Below are 20691 nucleotides of genomic sequence, written 5' to 3'. Positions count from 1 at the left end.
GCCGTATTCCGGTATTCCGGATCATCTATTGACCGATTGACCGGAAATCCTATTTCCATTGACCATTGAAGACTCAATTAACCTTCCATTCACAATTAACCTTCCATTCAGTCCTTCAATCAATAATAGTGTTCAATAGATTGATTCACAAATATGCCTGTGTTTCAATCCAAGACCTTTCGTCGGGCAGCTACAGAATCATCCTCCCTCGGTGACCGGCTCGGTGCGTTCTACCGGGCGCGACTTGCTCGACATCCTTTCATTCTCTTCGGACTCCCATTTATGGCCGTTATTGTAGCTGGGTCATTTGCCCTGACACCTGCTGCTGCCTTGCGATATGAGCGGTATGACCGTAAAGTCAAGCAGCTCAGTCAAGATGAAGCATTTGACCTCGGACTCAAGGGTCCTGACGGGGAAGAGGGAATCAAACGCAACCCACGGAGGAGGATTATAGGTGATGAAAAGGAGGAATATTACGTATGTGTTGTTTAAATGGATTGTGATTTTCTTGCCTGACGTTTTGAACTGAATGCTGATATCATATTGTGCACACTTACAGAGACTCATGGCCAAAGATCTCGACCAATGGGAGCAAAAGCGAGTAGAGCGATTCAAAGGTGAACCGGATGGAAGACTGTAACACATTTTTTGAATTCAAATACCCGAGTACTCTGGCATTCTCGAAACGCGACGAAAGCACGTTTTCCCTCATGACCTCATCTAGCGTATGAGTTCATTGCTAGGGGTACATTGCCGTATACTATATGAAGATGAAGGAGAGAATTCTGGGGGGGGAGACATCCGCTCCATTATCTGGCTGGCCTTCGCATATAACGTATGCTATGCACCAATATCCCTACTTGGGTAACCATTGGAATTGGTCTCGCTCACTTTCGCAGCCTCTCGAAAGTTGTATAACAACATGCAATGTATACACTTCCGATTGCCAGATCCTATCTGCTGGGCGACTGACTATGTATGAAATTGGGGAAAAGGTAGTCAAGGATATTTCTGCCCCTGTCAAGTCTGTCGCCTCATTTTTTTTTGAAACCTGTATGAGTGGAACTACTCTACGGTTGGGGTCTCTTGGTCTCTTGGTCTCTCTTGGAAACTCGCGACTAACTGGGAAGTGGGATGAAGTCACTGTTAATATCGATCAGACTAAAGACAAATTCAACATCAATTCAATTCTGAATATATCGATGTATATATTGGTTATATTGGTTATATTGGAGGTCTATTCATCTAGAACCTCCAATGCTGACTCAGCCATATATAGCCCCAGGGCCCAGGGCCCCACCGGCTGAAGACTAGCGTTCCAGGTGGTTTCTCTGTCGGTGACCGGTACTTTTTTATTGTAGATGGATGTATATCTCTATATTTTATTTACTATATAACTATATACATATATACATATATACATAATCTATCTATCTATCTATATAATTATATAACTATATATATAGTATATATATACAAATATATAAATAAAATACTCCCTACGTCAGAAGTTGAATACTGAACCCGTGATATCCCCCCCACACAAACAACGTCATACCCTTTTCTTCTCGAAGCCCCCAAATTTCTTCTTCATCACCCCCCCCATTTCCCTTTAACTCAGGGCTCCTTCCAGGGCTAGTTCCAGATTATTAATCATGCAATAACACGTCCTCTCTCTCTGATATCAGACCTGTTCACTGTTCATCCACTTCATCCACTATTTGCCATTTTTCATTCCATTGGCCAGTTTTCCTCTTTGGCTGGACCCTGGTCTATTCGCTTCTTGTTGACCCCTCTTTGTCTCTCGCTACGTCAGTTGCGTATATCTCGAAAGTCACTTGCCATCTGAAGCTTTGCTTATGCTTCCATTCGATACTCTTATTTGAGACATATCGGCTTCACTTTTGTGTATTGAATGTCATTTATGACCAGCGATTCTGCCACCATCCTAGGTCTTCGAAGACCCTGATATCTGGGTCCGTGAGAGCTGAGGAGCACTTGTCAGTCTGATCCTTGGGGAAGCTGCTTGTGATTGTCTGATACACAACGGCGGGTGTGTCATTGCCAGGGAAGATTTGAGCTGACTGTGTTTCGACAGACCAGGGAACTAGAGTCGTGGAGACCAACCTGCCTGCCATGACCGGCCCAGGGCGCTCACCCTCCTCGCCTTGGGTACAAAGTGCTCAAGGTGGGCATCATGATGGTGGTGTGTCACAGTCCTTCCAGTCTACCATGTCCCCATCAGCCACGGGCATGATGTCGAGCGCGGCTTTTACAGAAAGACCAAGTCCCAATTATTTTGGCATGGCTGTGCAAAGCCCCAATCAACAGACTTCCAACCCAGGACTGTCTATGCAAAAGAATTGGGGCACATTACCCCATCCACAACCTGTGCCGAGTCCAAAATTACCCGTGCTTTCCCATGAATCAGTATCAGCGGGATTGAAGAATCTATTGAAGACCGAGTCGGAAACCAGCCGCTTACGCCGAGAATCAGCATTGCATGGATCTTCCTCACCCCAGATGACTTCATGGTCAAAATCCTCACCTTCACATCCGGTAAATTTATCATTTGCACAACCCAGCGAATTGAGGCTTCCGGCTGGCAAGAACTTAGCGCCCACTCCACAAGGTACGGCCACTCCTGGGTTTGTTTTGTTTTATTGTTCTGTCTTTGATCCTGTAACTCCCTGATGTGTTCCACTGTCTATCTTCCACAGATTATATAAAGTACTGACATTGCTTCTTCAGGGGCCACTTCCGCTTCATTTCCCTGGGTATCAGCGGAACGCTGCGCCGAACTTATTGAATCATCTCAGTCAAATACCATGCTATTTGATGTTCGCCCATTTGCTCATTTCAGACAGGCCAATATCAAAGGATCACTCAATTTATGCATTCCCACCACCCTACTCAAGCGTCGATCATTTGATACTCAGAAATTAGAGGGTACTTTCACGGACGATGCCGACAAACAGAATTTCGCTCGTTGGAGAAAGTGTGACGTGATCATTGTGTACGATTCTGCCGCCGCGGATTTGAAGGATGCAGCACCCCTTCTGAGCCTGCTCAATAAATTTCAAGCTGAAGACTGGAAGGGAGATGGGTTAATCTTACGAAACGGGTTTCGACGGTTCTCGGGTCAGTTTCCACACTTGATTCAGCAGCCACAAACGCAACCGACTGGACCATCCTCTAAACGTCCCTCTCCCATGAGAATCAATTTGCAATCTGTTGCTCCTGTCGTGGGTGGTTGCGCCCTACCAGAATCATCATCTGCCGTCAATCCATTCTTTGGAAATATCCGACAGAACATGGATCTCCTCGGAGGCGTGGGGCAAATTCCTCTGAAACAGCCCAATCAATTGACTGAAGCGAAGCGACAGCAACTCCCTTCCTGGTTGCGGGGCGCTTCCGATACAAAGGACCAAGGGCAGATTGTCTCGAACAAGTTCCTCGCTTTGGAGAAAACAGAGCTGGAACGCATGAAACAGGCTTTAACATACGAGGGACCTTCGGCTGACACCAATGGTGTCCCCAACAAATATCGCGTTGCGGGGATAGAAAAAGGCACGAAGAATCGTTACAATGATATTTACCCATTCGACCATTCCCGTGTCCGACTTGAGGGAATTCCATCTGGGGCCTGTGATTATGTGAATGCGAATCATATTTCCGCTGAACTTACCAATCGGAAATACATTGCCACTCAGGCTCCCGTTCCTGATACCTTTGATGTGAGTGGTAGCCCATCTTGCAATGCTTGTTATTATGTTACTCACAATATGTAGGACTTTTGGCGTGTGGTATGGGAGCAAGACGTTCGACTTCTCGTTTCTCTCACTGCAGAGGTTGAGCGAGGACAGGTGAAATGCCACCGATACTGGGAGTCTGGAAAATATGGACCATTCGAGGTAAAGGCCTATTCGGAAAAGTACATCTATATCGAATCCAAAGCCGGACCTACCGATCCTACTGTTGGCAGTCCTAAGGCATCGACCGAACGACCTGATGGCACAAACGAAAATCCAGTCATCACCGTGCGAAACTTCAGTATCTGCCATACATCATTCCCCTTCGAGCCGCTTCGGGATATCACCCAGCTCCAATATCCTTACTGGCCCGATTTCGGGACAACGTCACAGCCCACTCATCTTCTCCATCTGATCGAACAATGTAACAAGGTCATTCGTGCCACCAGCAACCCCAGCTTTAGTAGCCAGCAAGCAGAACCGATGGGTCAGCGACCAGTACTAGTGCATTGCAGTGCGGGCTGCGGGCGTACCGGGACCTTCTGCACTGTCGATAGTGTGTTGGACATGTTGAAACGGCAACGTGCGCAGGCTACCGGTGGTGGAGGCGTGTATCAAAACCCCAGCGGATCATCCGAGTGGATGGGGGATTTCAATCTTGACCTAATTGCGAAGACAGTTGAGGATTTCCGGAGACAAAGACCGAGCATGGTACAAAACTTGAGTCAATATGCACTCTGCTATGAGAGCGTGCTTGAATGGCTCGCTTCTGAGATGAACTAGAACAAGTCCTTGGACTACTCTCTTCTCTTCTTTTCCTTTTTTTTCTCTTTTCTTTCTCTCTTGCTATGATGACGACCCTGGGATACCCCTTTCTGGCCTTGCATTATTCTCAGGGCCATGGTTTTCTTTTGATCTATGTACAATGTCATACAGCTAGTGGTTCTGCATTTTCAGGTGTTTCGGTTGGCTTTGGGGATAGGGAAAAATGGACGCAGCTGATTTTCTCGGGTCTTATTGTGTAGTCTTGCATGAGGCAATGGTAGCGTCCTGGTCCGATGATATTCAAATTACTCTATTTTAGTTATGGACCACTGCATTGGAGAGGACTCATGACCGCAGATGCGTCTTTGCTATGCAGCGGCCAACCTCATAACTTTCACCACACTCGAGCAACAGGATTTTGGTCAAAGTCTAGATGTTCCAAGCTCCTCATAGGATTTGTTGCATACTATTGTCATGTCCCTGGCTCTTGACGGGCTGTTGGTATTTTCCACTATAACCGAGTTTCAGGGACATCACTCCACGATCAGTAATCGCGACCAGCTCGTTTTCCTTTTCAGTGAAATGCAATTGAGAGCAAACTGCCTCTAATTGGATGATGACTGGTCGCAGCTCGATGGCACCTGTAGAGGATTCCCACGATAATGGGTAAAATCCAGTACCATTGTCCTCTATCAATTCCGACGGATTCAGTGCCCAGACATAGAGAGTTTTCCAATTAGCCACAGCAACACGAGTTCCACGACGGGAAGTTGCCACCGGAGATCCATGCGAAGTTGTTATTTCTCGGAATCCCCCAAGTTGTGCCATGATCTGCCAGTTGTCGAAACGCCTTCCGCGGTCTAGATTCAAAACATGGGTACACCGCGGACCAGTGTATGTTTCAGCCTTCAGGAGACATGCCACAGTCCATTTCTCCACGCGATGAGTGGCAATTCCGAAGGCGAGGTACTGCCAATGACACTGTTCTCCCTGGTTTATATCGCCGAGCTCATGGGTACCGAAAAATGGGATTCCAATTGAGAATTGAAGCGATAGGGAAGGCGAAAACTGCACGGTGCATGCATTCTTATTAACATGCGGCTTTGGCTCTCCTGGGCGGCCAGGAAGACGATTAAGTCTCTGAAAGGCACCGTAGATGTTTTGAGCTCGGTAGTGGTAGAGCAACTGAAAGCCTCGATCATTGAATGCCAATCTCGTCGCAGGGCCTACTCCCCGAGACGAATGGACATCTGAGTCTTGATCGTTGGAGCTGGTCAAAACGTCAGCCTCAAAAGCGGCACCTAGAGATGTCAGGAACCAGTTCCAATATGACAGAATGACGAAACGAACGAATAATGTTACAGGGGTTGTCCCCCTTGCTTTCTTCCGTAACGCCTTCGCTCAGAGCATCTTTATCCTCGTCGTCTTCATCTTCATCGTCATCGTCATCTTCATGGTCTTCGTCATCTCCGTCGTCCTCGTCGTAGAGCCGGGTATAAAGAACGACCTCATGATCAAAGGGGTCGAGCGTGTTTTGCCATGATATTGCAAATTTGTCGTTGGCAACGGACAAGGCCAGTGGCCTATAATCTTGGTATTCTGGAAAGTCATACATTCGAATGATGTTTGTCCGGGGATTCAAGTGATGGTGGGCCAGGTGAATACTCCCGTTGGGGCGAGATTCCAGAGCGTGTTTGACAAATGGATGGTTTGTATCCAGCTCTTGATCCAAAAATGGTTTGAATCGGTGTAACACGTAGACCCCGTGATTTCCATCAAAGGCAGTCTGGATGATCTCGACCTCCCCGATGTTCTGTCCTGGGGATTTCAATCGGACTTCAGTTCGATCCCCATCGCTCATCTCAACCAGGTAGACAGTACTGTGGCCTTTTAAGACGAGCAATGCTCGAATGCCATCTTGTGATGCCTCAATTGTCGATGCATGGTAGTCAATCACTCTATCTTGATACTCATAGGTGGGATTGGCGTAATGCTCTATGCCATCTAATTGTTCATAAGATCGCCTCATTAACTCGCCAAACAGACGCCTAGTATTGCAGGCATCAATGGTGTCGTTCCAACCAGGAGTATTATATAGCTGATGAATGATGACTTCTCGGCTGTTGGAGGCGATCTCATAAAGCCTACGGCTTGAAAAGGCTGCCTGGAAGTAGGCTGGTGTGTCACAGTTCCGAAGAACTAGCTGTATCAGCTCTGTGGGAAGTTGAAGTAGCATCTTTGACGTGTGGTAATCTATGCCAGATCTAAAATGGGGGGGGATTAGCATAGATTTATAGAACTGTGTGAAGGCCAGGTGCACAGACTTTTTGCTGCCTCGTGGGTTTTAGGTAGCAGCACCAGCACTACCAGGCAGAAATAGAGCAAGTGGTTAAATTGGGGAAAGACGAACAAAATCCAAATTGTCGTTTTATAAAAAAAAAAAAAAAAAAAAAAAAACCAGTGGGAGCAGTTTCAGCAGGTTTCAGCTTTGTGTTTGCCATTTTGCCATTTATATATATGGGAGAGTCTGCACGTTCATACTTCTGTCCATGTTTTGACCTTGCTCTCCGCCTTGTCACTATATACATTGTATACTACATACTATACACTAGTTATACACTATACACTACATAGATATATAAATACGTTCCTGCAGGTACGCCAACTACAGGTACTATATACAAGAAATATAACCAATTTCTAGACTTGTTTCCAGCCGAAAGTGGTTACTTGATCCATGCCTTGGATGGACTCCTAGTCGGCATTGTATGCCCCCACACAAATACACCTGGCATCTTCAAGGGAAGTAAGCGCAAAGCGCAAAGCATAGTTCCAACCCAAGTATTATTTCGATATAGGTAATCTAATGAAAAGTCGAAGACCAATGTCATTCATTCACCGCCACCTCCGGACATGGTGAGGAAAGTGATGATCAGAAGAACCCACCAGTACCTAGATTATCAATTAGCACACGGAAGAAATGACATACATACACACCTATCCAAAACCTACTTCTGGAAAAGAGACTTTTCTTCGGGTTGCTCTGGGTTTTGACCATCGGGCCCAACAACCACCGGCCTGTTCAAGTGAGGCTGTGTCCCGGATTCATTTGAGACGAGATCAATTCGAGGGCCAGTTGATCCCTGAGCATTAGTGGACGACGCAGACAGGGAGACAGTGTAGACTTCGTTGGCTGGACCGAGGTGAAGACGAAAGGTTGGTTGTTCACTGGTCGTTAAAGATGACAACGACACGAGACTGCCGACCCATTGCTTTTTGTTTGCAGGGGTTGAAGTGTAAAGGCCAACACGCACTAGACTATCGCTCTGGTCATCCTTTGGGGGATGATATGAGACCACGTCCGATTTCAATGAGGCTGGGTCATAGGAGACGCGGGCGAGGACGGACGGTTGTGGCGAACCCAAGGGCCAATATAGGATGTCGGTCGAGAGGGAGGCATTGGCGAGAGAGATTAGGAGTGAGACAACACCGAGAATGGTGGGTAGGAACCGCATGACGAAGATACTTATAGTGAGGAGACAAAGTGAGATGTCAACGTTCACGAGTGTTGAAGCAAGTTGGTCCGAGCTCCCGCACGATTACATACATACAACATACAACATGCATACATACATACATACACACTACACACTACACACATAGTTACATACATACATACTTGTAAATAGTTAGTTATCTAGTCAAGTTATGTAGATATTATGGTATATTATGATACTGATTACATTATTTAAAATCAATTGAACATATTCCATATGTATTGATGTATAGATTCATGTAAAAACAGAAAACAACATCATTTATACATTGTACTTTAATTACCCTTGTATGGTACATAAAAGTACATAAATCACCACAGTGAAATAGCTGAGACGTCAAGTATCCGTAAAGTACTCCTAAAGTACTCCCAAGGTGCCCTAAAGGTACCGGCTAGCACTACTCCGTCAGGGCTGGGACAAAATAAATGTTGTCATACCTTTCAATGTTTTTATTCTCTCCTTTACATCGCAGAGTTTCATTTTCAATTCTCTGGAATACATCTCTCAATCTCAATATATACAGATATTAACAGTAAGTTTCCTTCGACCGGCCTATATTCGGTGTTTTTTTTTTTATGTCGCCCTAATATATAGGGTCCAGTAACAATCTATAGCTCCACAGCCGTCAATTCGTCAATTTGAAAAGTAAAAGAGCTCCCCCAACGGTAACATGGCCTCACTGCCCTATCATCGTGCCTCCCATCAGAGCTCCCGAAAAGCATCCAGTGACCCTCGGGAGGATCTGACAGTTCATCTCGACCACTATATTGGCATTGATGTTGGAACTGGTAGTGCCCGTGCCTGTATCATTGACGCCAAAGGTGATATCGTGGGGTTGGCATCAGAAAACATTGGTCTTTGGCAACCAGAACACGGTTACTATGTGGGTAAATCTGCAAGAAATTTGTGTGCCCAAATCAGTCTTACCCAGCCTCTAGGAACAATCTACCTCCGATATCTGGCGTTGCATCTGTGTCGCCGTTCAGCGTGCTATTAGCCAGCACAATATCAACCCTGACACGGTCCGAGGTATCGGGTTTGATGCCACCTGCTCCCTGTCGGTTTTCTCCAATGATACCGACGAGCCGATCTCTGTAACGGGCCCCAACTTCGATTCGGACCGCAACGTGATCTTGTGGCTGGATCACCGTCCGGTCGAGGAAGCCGCGAAGATCAATGCTACCAACCATAACTTGCTCCGCTATGTCGGCGGAAAGATGTCCATTGAGATGGAGATTCCCAAGGTTCTTTGGCTCAAAAACCATATGCCCAAGGAGCTCTTTGACAAATGCAAGTTCTATGATCTGGGGGATGCCCTTACGCATATTGCTACGGGCAATGAAAAGCGAAGCTTCTGCAGCGTGGTCTGTAAGCAAGGATACGTGCCTGTTGGTGTCGATGGGAGCGTCAAGGGATGGCAAGAGGATTTCTTGGGGGACATTGGTCTGGGTGACCTGACCGAAGATAACTTCAAGCGCATGGGCGGAGTCGACGGGGTGGTGAGCCTTTCCCTAATTGGCAATGACGCAGTTGACTGACCTTTGGTGCCACACAGAATGGTGATTATTTGAGTGCCGGTGAATTGGTTGGCACGCTCTGCGATAAGGCTGCAGCCGAGCTAGGCCTGCCGGTTGGTATTGCTATTGGCAGTGGTGTGATCGATGCCTACGCTGGCTGGATCGGTACCGTTGGATCCAAGGTCGATCTGGGCGCAGGTCAATCTAGCGCAGATGTCCCCAAACTTGATAGATCAGAGGCCTTTTCTCGTCTCGCGGCTGTCGCAGGAACCTCGACCTGCCACCTTGCCATGTCACCGAACCCAGTTTTTGTTGATGGTGTCTGGGGTCCATATCGGGATACCATCCTCCCTGGATACTGGATGGCCGAGGGCGGGCAATCTGCTACAGGGGAATTGCTCAAGCATGTAATTGAGACCCACCCGGCATTCAACCAGGCTACTTCGATTGCCGAGTCATACCATGTCAACATCTACGAATATCTGAACGAACATCTCAAAGAGATGGCACATGGCCAAGGAGCCCCATGTGTATCGTATCTCGGACGCCACTTTTTTTTCTACGGTGATCTATGGGGCAACCGCTCTCCCATTGCCGATCCCAACATGACTGGATCCATCTTTGGCCTAACCAGTGACAAATCTGTGGACGGTCTTGCCATTTACTACTACGCCACCATGGAGTTCATTGCGCTACAAACCAAGCAGATTATAGAGACAATGAACAAGGCAGGCCACCGCCTCACCTCGGTGTTCATGTCGGGCTCCCAATGCCAGAATGACATCCTGGTCAATCTCGTTGCATCTGCCTGCGACATGCCTGTGTTGATTCCTCGGTATATTCATGCTGCAGTATGCCATGGTGCTGCTATGCTCGGCGCCAAGGCCGCCAGCGCTGATTCCCAGGGCAAAACTGAAGATCTGTGGGATATCATGGATCGGATGAGCAAGCCTGGCAAGAAAGTGTTGCCGACAGAAGATAGGAACGAGAAAGCCCTACTTGGTGTTAAGTACGAGGTCTTTCTAGAACAGTGCTTCAAGCAACAGAAATACCGTGGGATGGTGGATGATGCCGTGGGGACCTGGAAGTCTACGTAAGTCCACCTAATATTTGATATGATGATCATCAATCACTTTTTTTTAAAAAAAAAAGGATATGGGTACTGGAATGTTGTTGGGTCACAATCTATATATTATCTTGTTCGGGCATATTTGGCATCAGTCATCACCACATAATAAAAAGTACGAGGAATGAAGATCAGATAACAATTTCAAATTCATAATTACTGCGAAATCATGCTCATACCCAATCTAATGCATTGAGCTATAGAGCCCAGGTCATCAGGAAAGCCAAGAAAATAAGTCACACTATAAACGTCAAGCATATAAACAAAATTCCGAAAAGCAAAAGAAGCTCGCTATGCAACATTAATTCAGAAAAGTCAATGAATGACTTGTGCTGAAAAAGCCACTATCACCAGTTAATATGTGCACTTCGTCTAGTAGGCCACCCCGCCTCTTGTTCGGCCGACAGTGTAGAACTTGTCAGAACTACTGACACCACCTATGGCCAGGGTATCAAAGCGATCCACGCCCATGCTGTCCATGTTCACATAGCCCGACATATGGAAGCCAAGCAACACGACGAGGTAGGTGAGTACAAGGATAGACCCCTTGAAATAGTTGCTCTTTCCTTCGCCATATACATGCGAGAGAAGAAAGACGCACAGAATAACGGTAATCATATCCCACTGGGGGAATATCAGGCTGTTTGAAATAGTTTGTTAGTCATAGCCTTTTGATTGGAGATTTTTTTTCCCAAAAAATAGATCTTACTTGAATGAGTGGCTGGCAAGCTCGGACGGGTCCAGCGAGCGGCCATAGAAAGCGCTGAAGAATACTACAGCGGGAATCTGTAATAGACAAACCTGCAGGGCATAGGCAGATCCGATTTCCATAGACAATGCAATGTTGCCGTTCATGGCGAATGAGATGGCGTTCTATCCGGTGTGTTAGTTAACAATATAAAATGCAAAACGGCCTCAGATAAAGCCTTTCATAACCAACGTACCAGGAACTCCGTCGTGTTCGGCACCAACGCAAAAAGAGTAATGCCGAGGAATTTCTCATCAATATCCACGCTTTCTAGCACAACATCAACTGTGTTGACAAGAATCTCAGCAATCACCGCATAGAGGACTGTTGCCCCAAGGAGAATGACTGAGCTTTTAACTTTGCTCCAATTGGGTGCATCATGTCCTCCACTAGCATGAGTGGGTTCCACAATCAACCCAAGATCTTCAAGCTCTTCTCCAGCGGTATTTCGTGATCGCTCTGGAGCAGGGCGGCTAGCTTGGCGAACGGAAGCTTGATTGTGTTGAACATTGGTCTTGCGACTTCGAGCCACATCCCGAGCAGCCACTGCTGCTGCTGTTGCAGCCACTTCTGTGAACTGACGTACCAAACGCTCGTTGTCTTCTTTGGCCATACTATGGACAGACGTTGACACGGGGGTACCATCCTCACCACTAGAATTGGGGGGCACCAAGTGTGGGAAACTGCTTTTGAAGTCTGCGGTAGATTCAGTTGCAACACCTTCCCAATTGCCCGAGCCATTGTCTTCCAAGCCAAAATGCTTTAATGACTGGCCCAGAATTCGCTTATAAAGCTGAGATTCGCGGATCGTATCTTTGGATCCAGAAGCGGCACTGGAGGCCTCGGGTTGGCCACTTGGGAACAGCAGGGGCCGCGGTTCGTAGAATGAATCTTGGGCAGATTGGGTGGCATGGGCCTGAGAATTCTTCTTTTCTTCCATCTCTGATGCCCAGATGAGAGCTGCATGGGTCCTAAGAGTAAACCATAGGCCGATGCCGTATGAAAGGAACAAGAAAACAGCGGCGATCCATGCATATGGCTGTACCGCCTTTTGGAAGAACTGGTCATCGACAGCCGCTGCCTGTGAGAAATAACAGCGACGGCAATCGCGAGTCCCCGGATCAAGGGAACTGATACAAGAGTGGCAGTTCAGCTCATGCTATGCACTGGTCAGTTTGGATTCGTTTGCGAAGAAAAAGGTGAAACTTACACTGCCATAAACCTGGTAGAAGAGAGTGGGACCAAAAGCAGCAATCACCGCAAACAACAACATTGTCGAGGTCACACCGGCTGATTTTACATTGAATCGTTGGGTCTTGCGTTTGAGTGCACCGAAGCACATAGACAAACCAGGGAGAAACAGAATGCCGACAAAGATACTACCGATGATGCTTCCCTCGACAAGCTGAGCCTTCCCCTCAGTTAAAGCGACACAGTAGAGGTATACTTCTACAATGGTTGAGAAGAAAGCATTGATGGCAGCACCTAAGCCCATAGAAGATTGAGCGGAGATCGAGGCAACGGCTTGCCCAATGAAATAGGCCAGAGGAATGATGGAGAGCAGAGCGAGAGGGAAGATCAAGGCCGGATGCGTGAGCCAGTTCTGCAAGCCCAAGAATTTGCCCAAAACATGATAGTCGAAAATCACAAACACAACCACACCAAGAAGATTGATCAGGAAGATGTTCGTTCCATCGAGAGTGTACTTCCAGTATCTCGTTCCCGCAGCTCTGTAGGTGCAAAGAAGGATGGAAGACGAAGATGTGGTTGTGGTCGATCTAGCATACCTGGAATCGGAATGGAAGGACAGTGCTAGAGGATGTCTGCGTAAATGGCTCACCAGTGTAATCGTTACACGACCCATGGGAATCCAAAACACCAAGAGCCAGCAGACGAGCGATACCATAAGCATCAGCGGGCCGACTAAGAAGTAGAAGAACACGAAGAACACGACACGACCCAAGGTCCATTCGCCCCGCCCAAAAAGGCGACGCTTGGATTGAGCTAGCTGAGAAGAGTCTTCGCGTTGTCCACGTTGGGGCCGCCCGAGCAGGTTGTCTTGCTCACCGGCTGAATCAACGCTGTTCCTTCGTCTACCAATCAGGGACCGATCTCTGCGAGGCCCGAAGAAAAGACGACCATGTTCCAGGTCACCATTTTGCCATTGCTCATATTCGCTGATACTGCGTCCCTCGCCTTCATCTTCTTCAGCATAATTCTCATCAGTCTCCAAAAGAACATATGATCCGAACGGGTATAACAGATATCGTGAAAGGCCCGCAAATACTCTTCCGTATGCCACAGCACTCGATGAGTAGGAAAAGAAAAAGCATGCAACTGCGGCCAAGAGAGCAAAAAGGGCAAGCCACCATCCAAAGAACAAGGACCATAGTAGGTTCGTCAAAAAGAGAATGGGACTGACATAGCCTCCCGGGGATGAGTGAATATCACCCTCAGCCGTCTTCTCTACAGAGCGGCTTTTCTTGTACAGCGCAGGCTTCCAGATCCTAATACCAAACGGATGTGTTTCGTTGATGGCCTGTTGACGGTCTTTGAGTGTGAAGCTCTCAGCATCACTGGCTGCGTCTTCATCGTCTTCCACGCTATCCTCCTCGTCGTTCTCACTCTCCTCTCCGCTGCTAAGTCCGGCCGGCGTCGAAGAAGGGAAGGCTTCTTCAATACCCAGACCCGGTTCAGGCAAGCCTGTTTCGTCTGCATTGTAACCCTCCGAATCGGCTCTGGTCAAGGTTCTGGGACGAGTGCTGGGACGTCGTCTTAATGTCGAGCTTTGCGTTCGTAGTGGACGAATCCTAGGAGATTGTTGCGTGTTCGCACCTTGTTTCATTGTCATATATTGCTTAACCTCATTGACATCATCGTCTGTCGAGAACCCTTGCCCCTTGTGGGGGATTGGACGCTTGGAAGACATGCGACGCGATACCGAGGGCTTTCGGGGCTTATCAGGGACAGCGGACGATTGGGTCGTAAATGCGCGGTTCGAACTCTCCTCCTGGACATCACCACGGAGTTCGGGATTGGACGCTTCGAGAGAAGGTGTACCGAGTGTACCTGCAATTTCGGGTCAGCGCAAGCCGTTATTGTCGTAGATTACACCAAAAGCCAAGCTTACCGTATGTTCTCCGCACAGATATAGATGACCCGACTGGAGGTACTTGTCCAGAAGTCGGTGTTTCCCTTCCCGCCATCGCAGATGGTTGCGTGGACTCGGGAGAGTCAGGGTTTCCTTTATCACCAGCCATGACCCAGTGATTTAACAAGTAGACAGTGAAAAGTGAACCTTAGAATTAGAAGAAAAGAGGAAAAGATAAAATGTCAAAGACACGGGGTCTCCTCTCCCTTTTATGCTGTCTTTGTTGTCCCCAAAGAAAGAGAGGGAAAAAAAAGTCAAAGCGATAAGACAGAAGTTCCCAGGGACATTATTGATCCAAATAGATCTAGGTGAAATACAGAAATCGAAAATGTCAATGAAAGTTTCATTAGTTGAGATGCATATAGATCACTGTAGGTCCATGTAGGACAAATCTCATGGAAAAAGAGTTATGTCAAATGTGTCAAATGGGAGAAATGGGCTCTTTGACCGTTACCCTTCTGTCTCCCGTACTTTCGCGCAATTGCAGATGACCGAATCATCAGCCCACCTGGGCAGCTCCAGGCGGGCCAATCAAAGTCCACAGCTGAGTCATTGGGTGGGGAGCCTTGGAGCTCCCGAAGTCTCAACCATGGAAACAAAGACAGATGTTTGACTTGTTTGCTTTAATTATGTGGCCTAGCATTTCAGGCCAGAATATTTTTATTTCTTAGTCAGCACAACTAGACGGGCGGGCACCGGACCTGAGCTTCACGTACAGCTGGAACTACTCTGCTCGCCAAACCCCAGCTTCAACATCTCCGTTTCTGCTCCCGAGTTATATCCCTCCCCTGACAAATTCTCGATATATCATCTTCTGAGCAGAAAGATCGAGTCTTTTTTCTTTCCCTTTACTGTATCCGTGTTCTGTGGAAGACAGACAACCCTTGAGTCTCCATAGCGTCATCGCCCCATTCGCCATCATGGCTCTGGACAACTACTATCGCAATAAAATCGAGGGCATGAAGCTCGAGATTATTCAAGGTCAGGCCGTTCTACGACGGTTAGAAGCGCAGCGCAATGACTACAACTCGAGGGTCCGTCTACTGCGCGAAGAGCTTGGTTTGTTACAACAACCCGGCTCCTACGTTGGTGAGGTGGTGAAGGTGATGAGCACCAAGAAGGTTCTGGTGAAGGTACACCCAGAAGGAAAATACGGTAGGCTTCATTCATTCCAATCGTCTTGGCTTTTTTGATGACTGGGCTCATGTTAACGCTATGGTTTCCTTGATCGCAGTGGTGGATATCTCCGATGGTGTGGACATTAGCAAACTTGTTGTGGGAAAGCGAGTCGCTCTTCTGTCTGACTCTTACAAGTTGGAGAAGATGTTGCCGTCCTCGGTCGATCCTCTGGTTGCACTCATGATGGTCGAGAAGGTCCCCGACAGCACTTACGACATGATTGGTGGTCTAGACCAGCAAATCAAGGAAATCAAGGAAGTGATCGAGCTTGGCCTCAAGCACCCCGAGCTGTTTGAATCTCTGGGTATTGCACAGCCGAAGGGTGTCTTGCTTTACGGCCCACCCGGAACTGGCAAGACCCTGCTTGCTCGAGCAGCCGCTCACCATACCGACTGTCGATTCATCCGAGTGAGTGGTTCAGAACTGGTGCAGAAATACATCGGTGAGGGTAGTCGGATGGTGCGTGAGCTTTTCGTCATGGCACGAGAGCACGCACCAAGTATCATCTTCATGGATGAGATTGACAGTATTGGATCAAGCCGGATAGATTCATCAGGAGGTGGTGACTCGGAGGTGCAACGTACCATGCTGGAGTTGTTGAACCAGTTGGACGGCTTCGAGCCAACGAAAAACATTAAGATTATCATGGCGACAAATCGACTGGATATTCTGGACCCGGCCCTACTTCGGCCTGGGCGAATTGACCGAAAGATCGAATTCCCCCTCCATCGTCAGTCCACTCCCTTTGCCCCTCCACTCCCCCGGTTATTTATGGATTCTCCTTGTTCTTTGTTTCTTTGGTTCTTTTCTCTTGGGTATACTAACTTTACTTTTTCCTTTGTAGGGTCGAAGCTCGTGCCGATATCTTGCGGATCCACTCTCGGTCGATGAACCTGACCCGTGGGATCAACTTGACTAAGATTGCCGAGAAGATGAACGGGTGCTCTGGAGCCGAGCTGAAGGGTGTCTGCACGGAGGCAGGCATGTATGCCCTCCGCGAGCGTCGGGTTCATGTCACACAAGAAGACTTTGATCTGGCCACTGCCAAGATTCTCAACAAGCACGATGACAAGGAGGTGGCCGTGTCGAAACTGTGGAAGTAGAGAGGCCTCTCGAAAGAAAGCGGGGGGGTGGATCCCGGGGGCTTGGGGAACGATCGACGACATTGTATCACTAGTTCTAATCCTACCCTGATAATTCCCACCCCAAGTGAGTGCATAGTTGTGCGACGTTGTCTGGATCCAACTCATTTTGGGTGATGTGCACAGAGTAGGGGTGTAACTATTCCTTGGCAACCTCTTTGGGGACGACTGCCTGGCCTCGGTGCATACTCTTCGTCCACATGCATATAGTAGATCAGCCATCTATCTTGTACTGGATCTGGGATTGGTCTGACGTGTAAAGAGACCCCAAAAGTAGATCTACATAACGTGGTTTTCTTCTTTTCTTCTTCTTTTTCTTTTCTCAATTGGCCAAGACATAGGTTTTGGCAGCTTCAGCTTATCTCGAATGCCACATCAAACGCAGTTGCTTACTTCTAATACGGAGTAACTAACTACGGAGTAGTGAACTAAGAGGTACATACTTACAAAGCAACTCCTCCAGTCAAGGCTTGGCATGCTGCTGCCGTGTAGATCGGAGATGTCTCAATTAGCCTTGGCGCGGAATTCAGGGATCTCCTAACTATTGTCTTGGCAGGTTTAAACAAGCCCCCCCCAAAAGGGATCTCCGAGAATGTACGGAGGAGAGTATATAACTATATATTTGGACTGGGAATGTATCAAGATAGGGATGTATACGTTGAAGGGTTGCCCGAATTGTTTTAAGAGGAGGAGAAGTAGTAGAATAATCTTAGATAACTATCGGATAATATCGACTTATTGACCTCATTGGACAACCCATTTCGTCCCCTTGCCGGTTTAGACTGACGCGGACTTGCGCGTGACCAGCGGATCATTTCCCAACGTTCCTGGACTAACGCTCATGTACTTGGGACTGTGGAGGTACCTGAGCCACTTGGGTTTCACCCCCATACTTGGGAGGAAGTACTATTTGGCACTTCCTTGAAGTATTTCCCATGTAACTTGTACTTCTTGGACTCTGTAACTCTTTCTCCCTTGCGTGGCCAAGACATGGTTGTAGAAGTTTAGAGTTGAAAATCATGATACAAAATGTTGTATACAGAATGATTAAGTGAGATTAAGTGAGATTATCCTGTTGTACTATTGTATTTTGTACTATGTACATACAACATACAATTTTAGGCCGCAGTCGAGATTTTCCCGATCGGGGGTGCCGCTGCTTTATGAGGGCGCTGCTTTATGAGGGCGCTCAGGGTCCTGCCCACTGCGTATTCAACAGCACAGGGTGATTACTCAGGGTGATTACTCAGTGATTACTCAGTGAGCACTCAGTGAGCACTCAGTGTATGCTTAGTAAGGTACTAGCAGATGGAAGCCACGTGACAGCACATGCAGCAGATAAACTAAAGAAGCCGGCTGTCGACATCTTTCGACCAACAAGATCCACAGGAGATAATCTTGTTATAGGGGTCAATCATCCGCCTTCGATAACAGACTATGCAAATGTGACAAAAGGGTACGGACAAAAGTCAGATCAAATGGCATGCGCTTCCGAGAGTAACTCTACAGGACTTGTCTTCTAAGGTCTGAATCAAAACACATAAGACTCTGAAACTGTGGGTAGACACTATATACTCCCTAGTCCTGAATATGCAAAGTCCGCGGCTATTGGGCGACAAATACGCTAGCAGTATGTTTTTTTTTCAAGATGCATTTTTCTAAAATTTGAGCTGATAGTTCTAGATATATATACTACTCAACAGCCATGGTGTGAAGCTCCCATTTGTGATACTTCATCAAGCCCTGTTGTCTTCTAGTATCAATTTTCAGATATGTTGTAAGTGAAATGGAGGGATTGGAATGATACGAATATATTTATTCTATGTTGTATGTTGTAGTTCTTCTTGAGTGTTGGCCAGGCCCATTCCAATCTCCCAAACGCTCCGCTGTCCCCACTTCCCCTTTTAGACTTCGGTATTGTATTTATTAAGAAATTAGGCTTGGGCATTCAGTGTTGGTTACAAGGGAGCAAAGCCAATGATTCATGTGATATTGAAGCGTCGTGGGTGTGATGGATGGGCTTAGTGTGGAAGAGGCTCGATTAGTGTCTCCGCTAATACAACCACATCTGAACTAATTTTTATAGACTTCCAATTCGATTTACAACATAAGGGATTTTATGCGGCTCTCGGTGCAAGTTCTTGCTTAATAATTGAGGCTCGGACAACTTTCCTTCACACTGGGCTCACTTACGGAGTACTCCGTATAGGACGACTACTCCGTATTTTGGCCCCCAATACCTAACAAGCGTGTGGTGGGTCAATGCCTTTTTCCTATATCGAATTAATGCTCTGCGTGGTCGCTTACGGAGTACCCTATATGTTATCCACACAGTCCAAACGGGATACTGGGCTATTCAGGGGTAGTTTTGGGATTTTTCACAAATTTTATATAGACGCGGAAGCACCACCAACCTTCTCTTCTCAAAGCTCAATTGTCTCTTGAACTCAACAAGAAGAAAAAAAGAAAAGAAAAAGAAAAGAAAAGAAAAAAGATGACACCATGGTCAACCACGTTATTTGCACTCTCGATACTTCGATCAGCATCTGCAATCGATTTTCCGACCCCTCTACCTACAGCCATACAACATATGACATCCGAGCCACCGAAGCCCACTGAGGGATTCCAATTTCATCGCCGTGATGACCTGGAGACTGTGACCCGAGTCTTAACCGATGCTCCGGTATGTGGATTTTTTACCGACAGGATAGGTCCCGGTTAGTACCCTTTGAAGATCACTTGGCTTCTACTTCGGAATCAGTGAATTAACCCGGCACATTTCTCAGATAACATGGCCCCATATGACTGCGATAGTGACTACAGTTGTGTTTTTCATATGTCAAATACCGCTTTTCCCGGCCTCGTAGGTTGTTGTTCGGACAATTACTGCGGGTTTACGAGCACTTGTTATAATAGTGCAAAAGTTTCTGCTACTCCGTCGATAACTTCCGGCAACACAGCCTTCGCCCTTTTTTGCACGGAATCTACCGCAACAGAGTGTGCGACGTTTACATGGGGAGGTGAAGACCTGACGGACTACCACTGTTACAGTACTCCTTCTATATATGGCGTCTACACTACAGCAACAGTCGGTACACCTACGAATGGATCAATGACTATGGCAACTCAATATATTACAAAAATAGGTGATGATATCTTGAACACCTACGCCTCTTCATTTGATGTGTCAACCTCAGCTCAAGCGACGGCGACGACGACAGCACATCCACCCGCTGGTGATTCTGGAAAATCCCGTTCATCAAGGTCTTCAGGCACAATTGCAGGTGGTGTTGTTGGGGCCGTTGCAGGCTGTGCTTGTATTGGAGCCGGTGCCATCCTATTTCTGAGAAAGAAGAAGAAGTCGCGCCAGCAAGATCAGTCGAACGAACTCGGACAAAACGGGTACCAGTCTGTTCCAGAAGACCAGTCTAGTCAAAACGATCGGAAATTACATGCGGAGGTCGAGGCCAACGACCCACGTCAGAAGATTGCGGAGGTCGAAGCAAGCGACCCACGTCAGAAGATTGCGGAGGTCCCTGGAGATAGCTCTCACAATGTACCACAGGAAGTTGGCTCAAAGACCTTTATTGCCGAGTTACCTGCTGACAGGAAATGGTGATCAGTGATCACATATTACATTCATGTTTTTATTCTCTTTTGCCCCATGGCCTCACTGTATGTACAAAATTCTTTCAACCATCAGCCATGCCTTTAAAAGGCACTTTCAAAGTTAAAAGGATTTTTAATTGAGAAG

At 47.2% G+C, this 20691-nt stretch overlaps 8 protein-coding genes across 8 annotated transcripts; 5 read left to right on the top strand and 3 right to left on the bottom strand.

Moving 5' to 3' along the window:
• Positions 1-153: 153 nt before the first annotated feature.
• On the top strand, positions 154-640 carry N7516_002969 (cytochrome c oxidase assembly protein COX16; the record flags this gene model as incomplete). Its single annotated transcript, XM_057215689.1, has 2 exons — positions 154-477; positions 560-640. The coding sequence occupies 2 exons, from the start codon at positions 154-156 to the stop codon at positions 638-640; spliced, it is 405 nt and encodes a 134-aa protein (XP_057077572.1).
• A 1496-nt stretch (positions 641-2136) lies between these two features.
• On the top strand, positions 2137-4535 carry ptpA (uncharacterized protein; the record flags this gene model as incomplete). Its single annotated transcript, XM_057215688.1, has 3 exons — positions 2137-2632; positions 2752-3737; positions 3792-4535. The coding sequence occupies 3 exons, from the start codon at positions 2137-2139 to the stop codon at positions 4533-4535; spliced, it is 2226 nt and encodes a 741-aa protein (XP_057077571.1).
• A 429-nt stretch (positions 4536-4964) lies between these two features.
• Positions 4965-6753, bottom strand: N7516_002967 (F-box domain protein; the record flags this gene model as incomplete). The annotated part of the gene is made up of 2 exons (XM_057215687.1): positions 4965-5818; positions 5868-6753. 2 exons carry the CDS (start codon positions 6751-6753, stop codon positions 4965-4967), a joined length of 1740 nt encoding a protein of 579 aa, XP_057077570.1.
• A 625-nt stretch (positions 6754-7378) lies between these two features.
• Positions 7379-8032, bottom strand: N7516_002966 (uncharacterized protein; the record flags this gene model as incomplete). Its single annotated transcript, XM_057215686.1, has 2 exons — positions 7379-7469; positions 7530-8032. 2 exons carry the CDS (start codon positions 8030-8032, stop codon positions 7409-7411), a joined length of 564 nt encoding a protein of 187 aa, XP_057077569.1. The 3' UTR covers positions 7379-7408.
• A 712-nt stretch (positions 8033-8744) lies between these two features.
• Positions 8745-10682, top strand: N7516_002965 (FGGY-family carbohydrate kinase; the record flags this gene model as incomplete). Its single annotated transcript, XM_057215685.1, has 3 exons — positions 8745-8957; positions 9013-9573; positions 9630-10682. Coding segments are annotated over 3 exons (1827 nt in total), but the record flags the coding sequence as incomplete, so codon positions are not given.
• A 407-nt stretch (positions 10683-11089) lies between these two features.
• On the bottom strand, positions 11090-14725 carry N7516_002964 (calcium/hydrogen antiporter; the record flags this gene model as incomplete). Its single annotated transcript, XM_057215684.1, has 5 exons — positions 11090-11357; positions 11427-11590; positions 11662-12624; positions 12676-14534; positions 14596-14725. The coding sequence occupies 5 exons, from the start codon at positions 14723-14725 to the stop codon at positions 11090-11092; spliced, it is 3384 nt and encodes a 1127-aa protein (XP_057077567.1).
• Positions 14726-15536: 811 nt separating this feature from the next.
• On the top strand, positions 15537-16898 carry N7516_002963 (proteasome regulatory particle base subunit RPT6; the record flags this gene model as incomplete). Its single annotated transcript, XM_057215683.1, has 3 exons — positions 15537-15771; positions 15851-16559; positions 16640-16898. The coding sequence occupies 3 exons, from the start codon at positions 15537-15539 to the stop codon at positions 16896-16898; spliced, it is 1203 nt and encodes a 400-aa protein (XP_057077566.1).
• Positions 16899-20055: 3157 nt separating this feature from the next.
• On the top strand, positions 20056-20556 carry N7516_002962 (uncharacterized protein; the record flags this gene model as incomplete). Its single annotated transcript, XM_057215682.1, has 1 exon — positions 20056-20556. One exon carries the CDS (start codon positions 20056-20058, stop codon positions 20554-20556), a length of 501 nt encoding a protein of 166 aa, XP_057077565.1.
• Positions 20557-20691: the final 135 nt, after the last annotated feature.

The sequence above is a fragment of the Penicillium verrucosum genome, assembly GCF_028828655.1.
Source record: "Penicillium verrucosum strain IBT 35672 chromosome Unknown utg000001l_segment0_segment0, whole genome shotgun sequence".
Lineage (NCBI taxonomy): Eukaryota > Fungi > Ascomycota > Eurotiomycetes > Eurotiales > Aspergillaceae > Penicillium > Penicillium verrucosum.
Note: the sequence above shows the minus strand (reverse complement) of the source record. Positions and strands in the feature narration are given on the sequence as shown.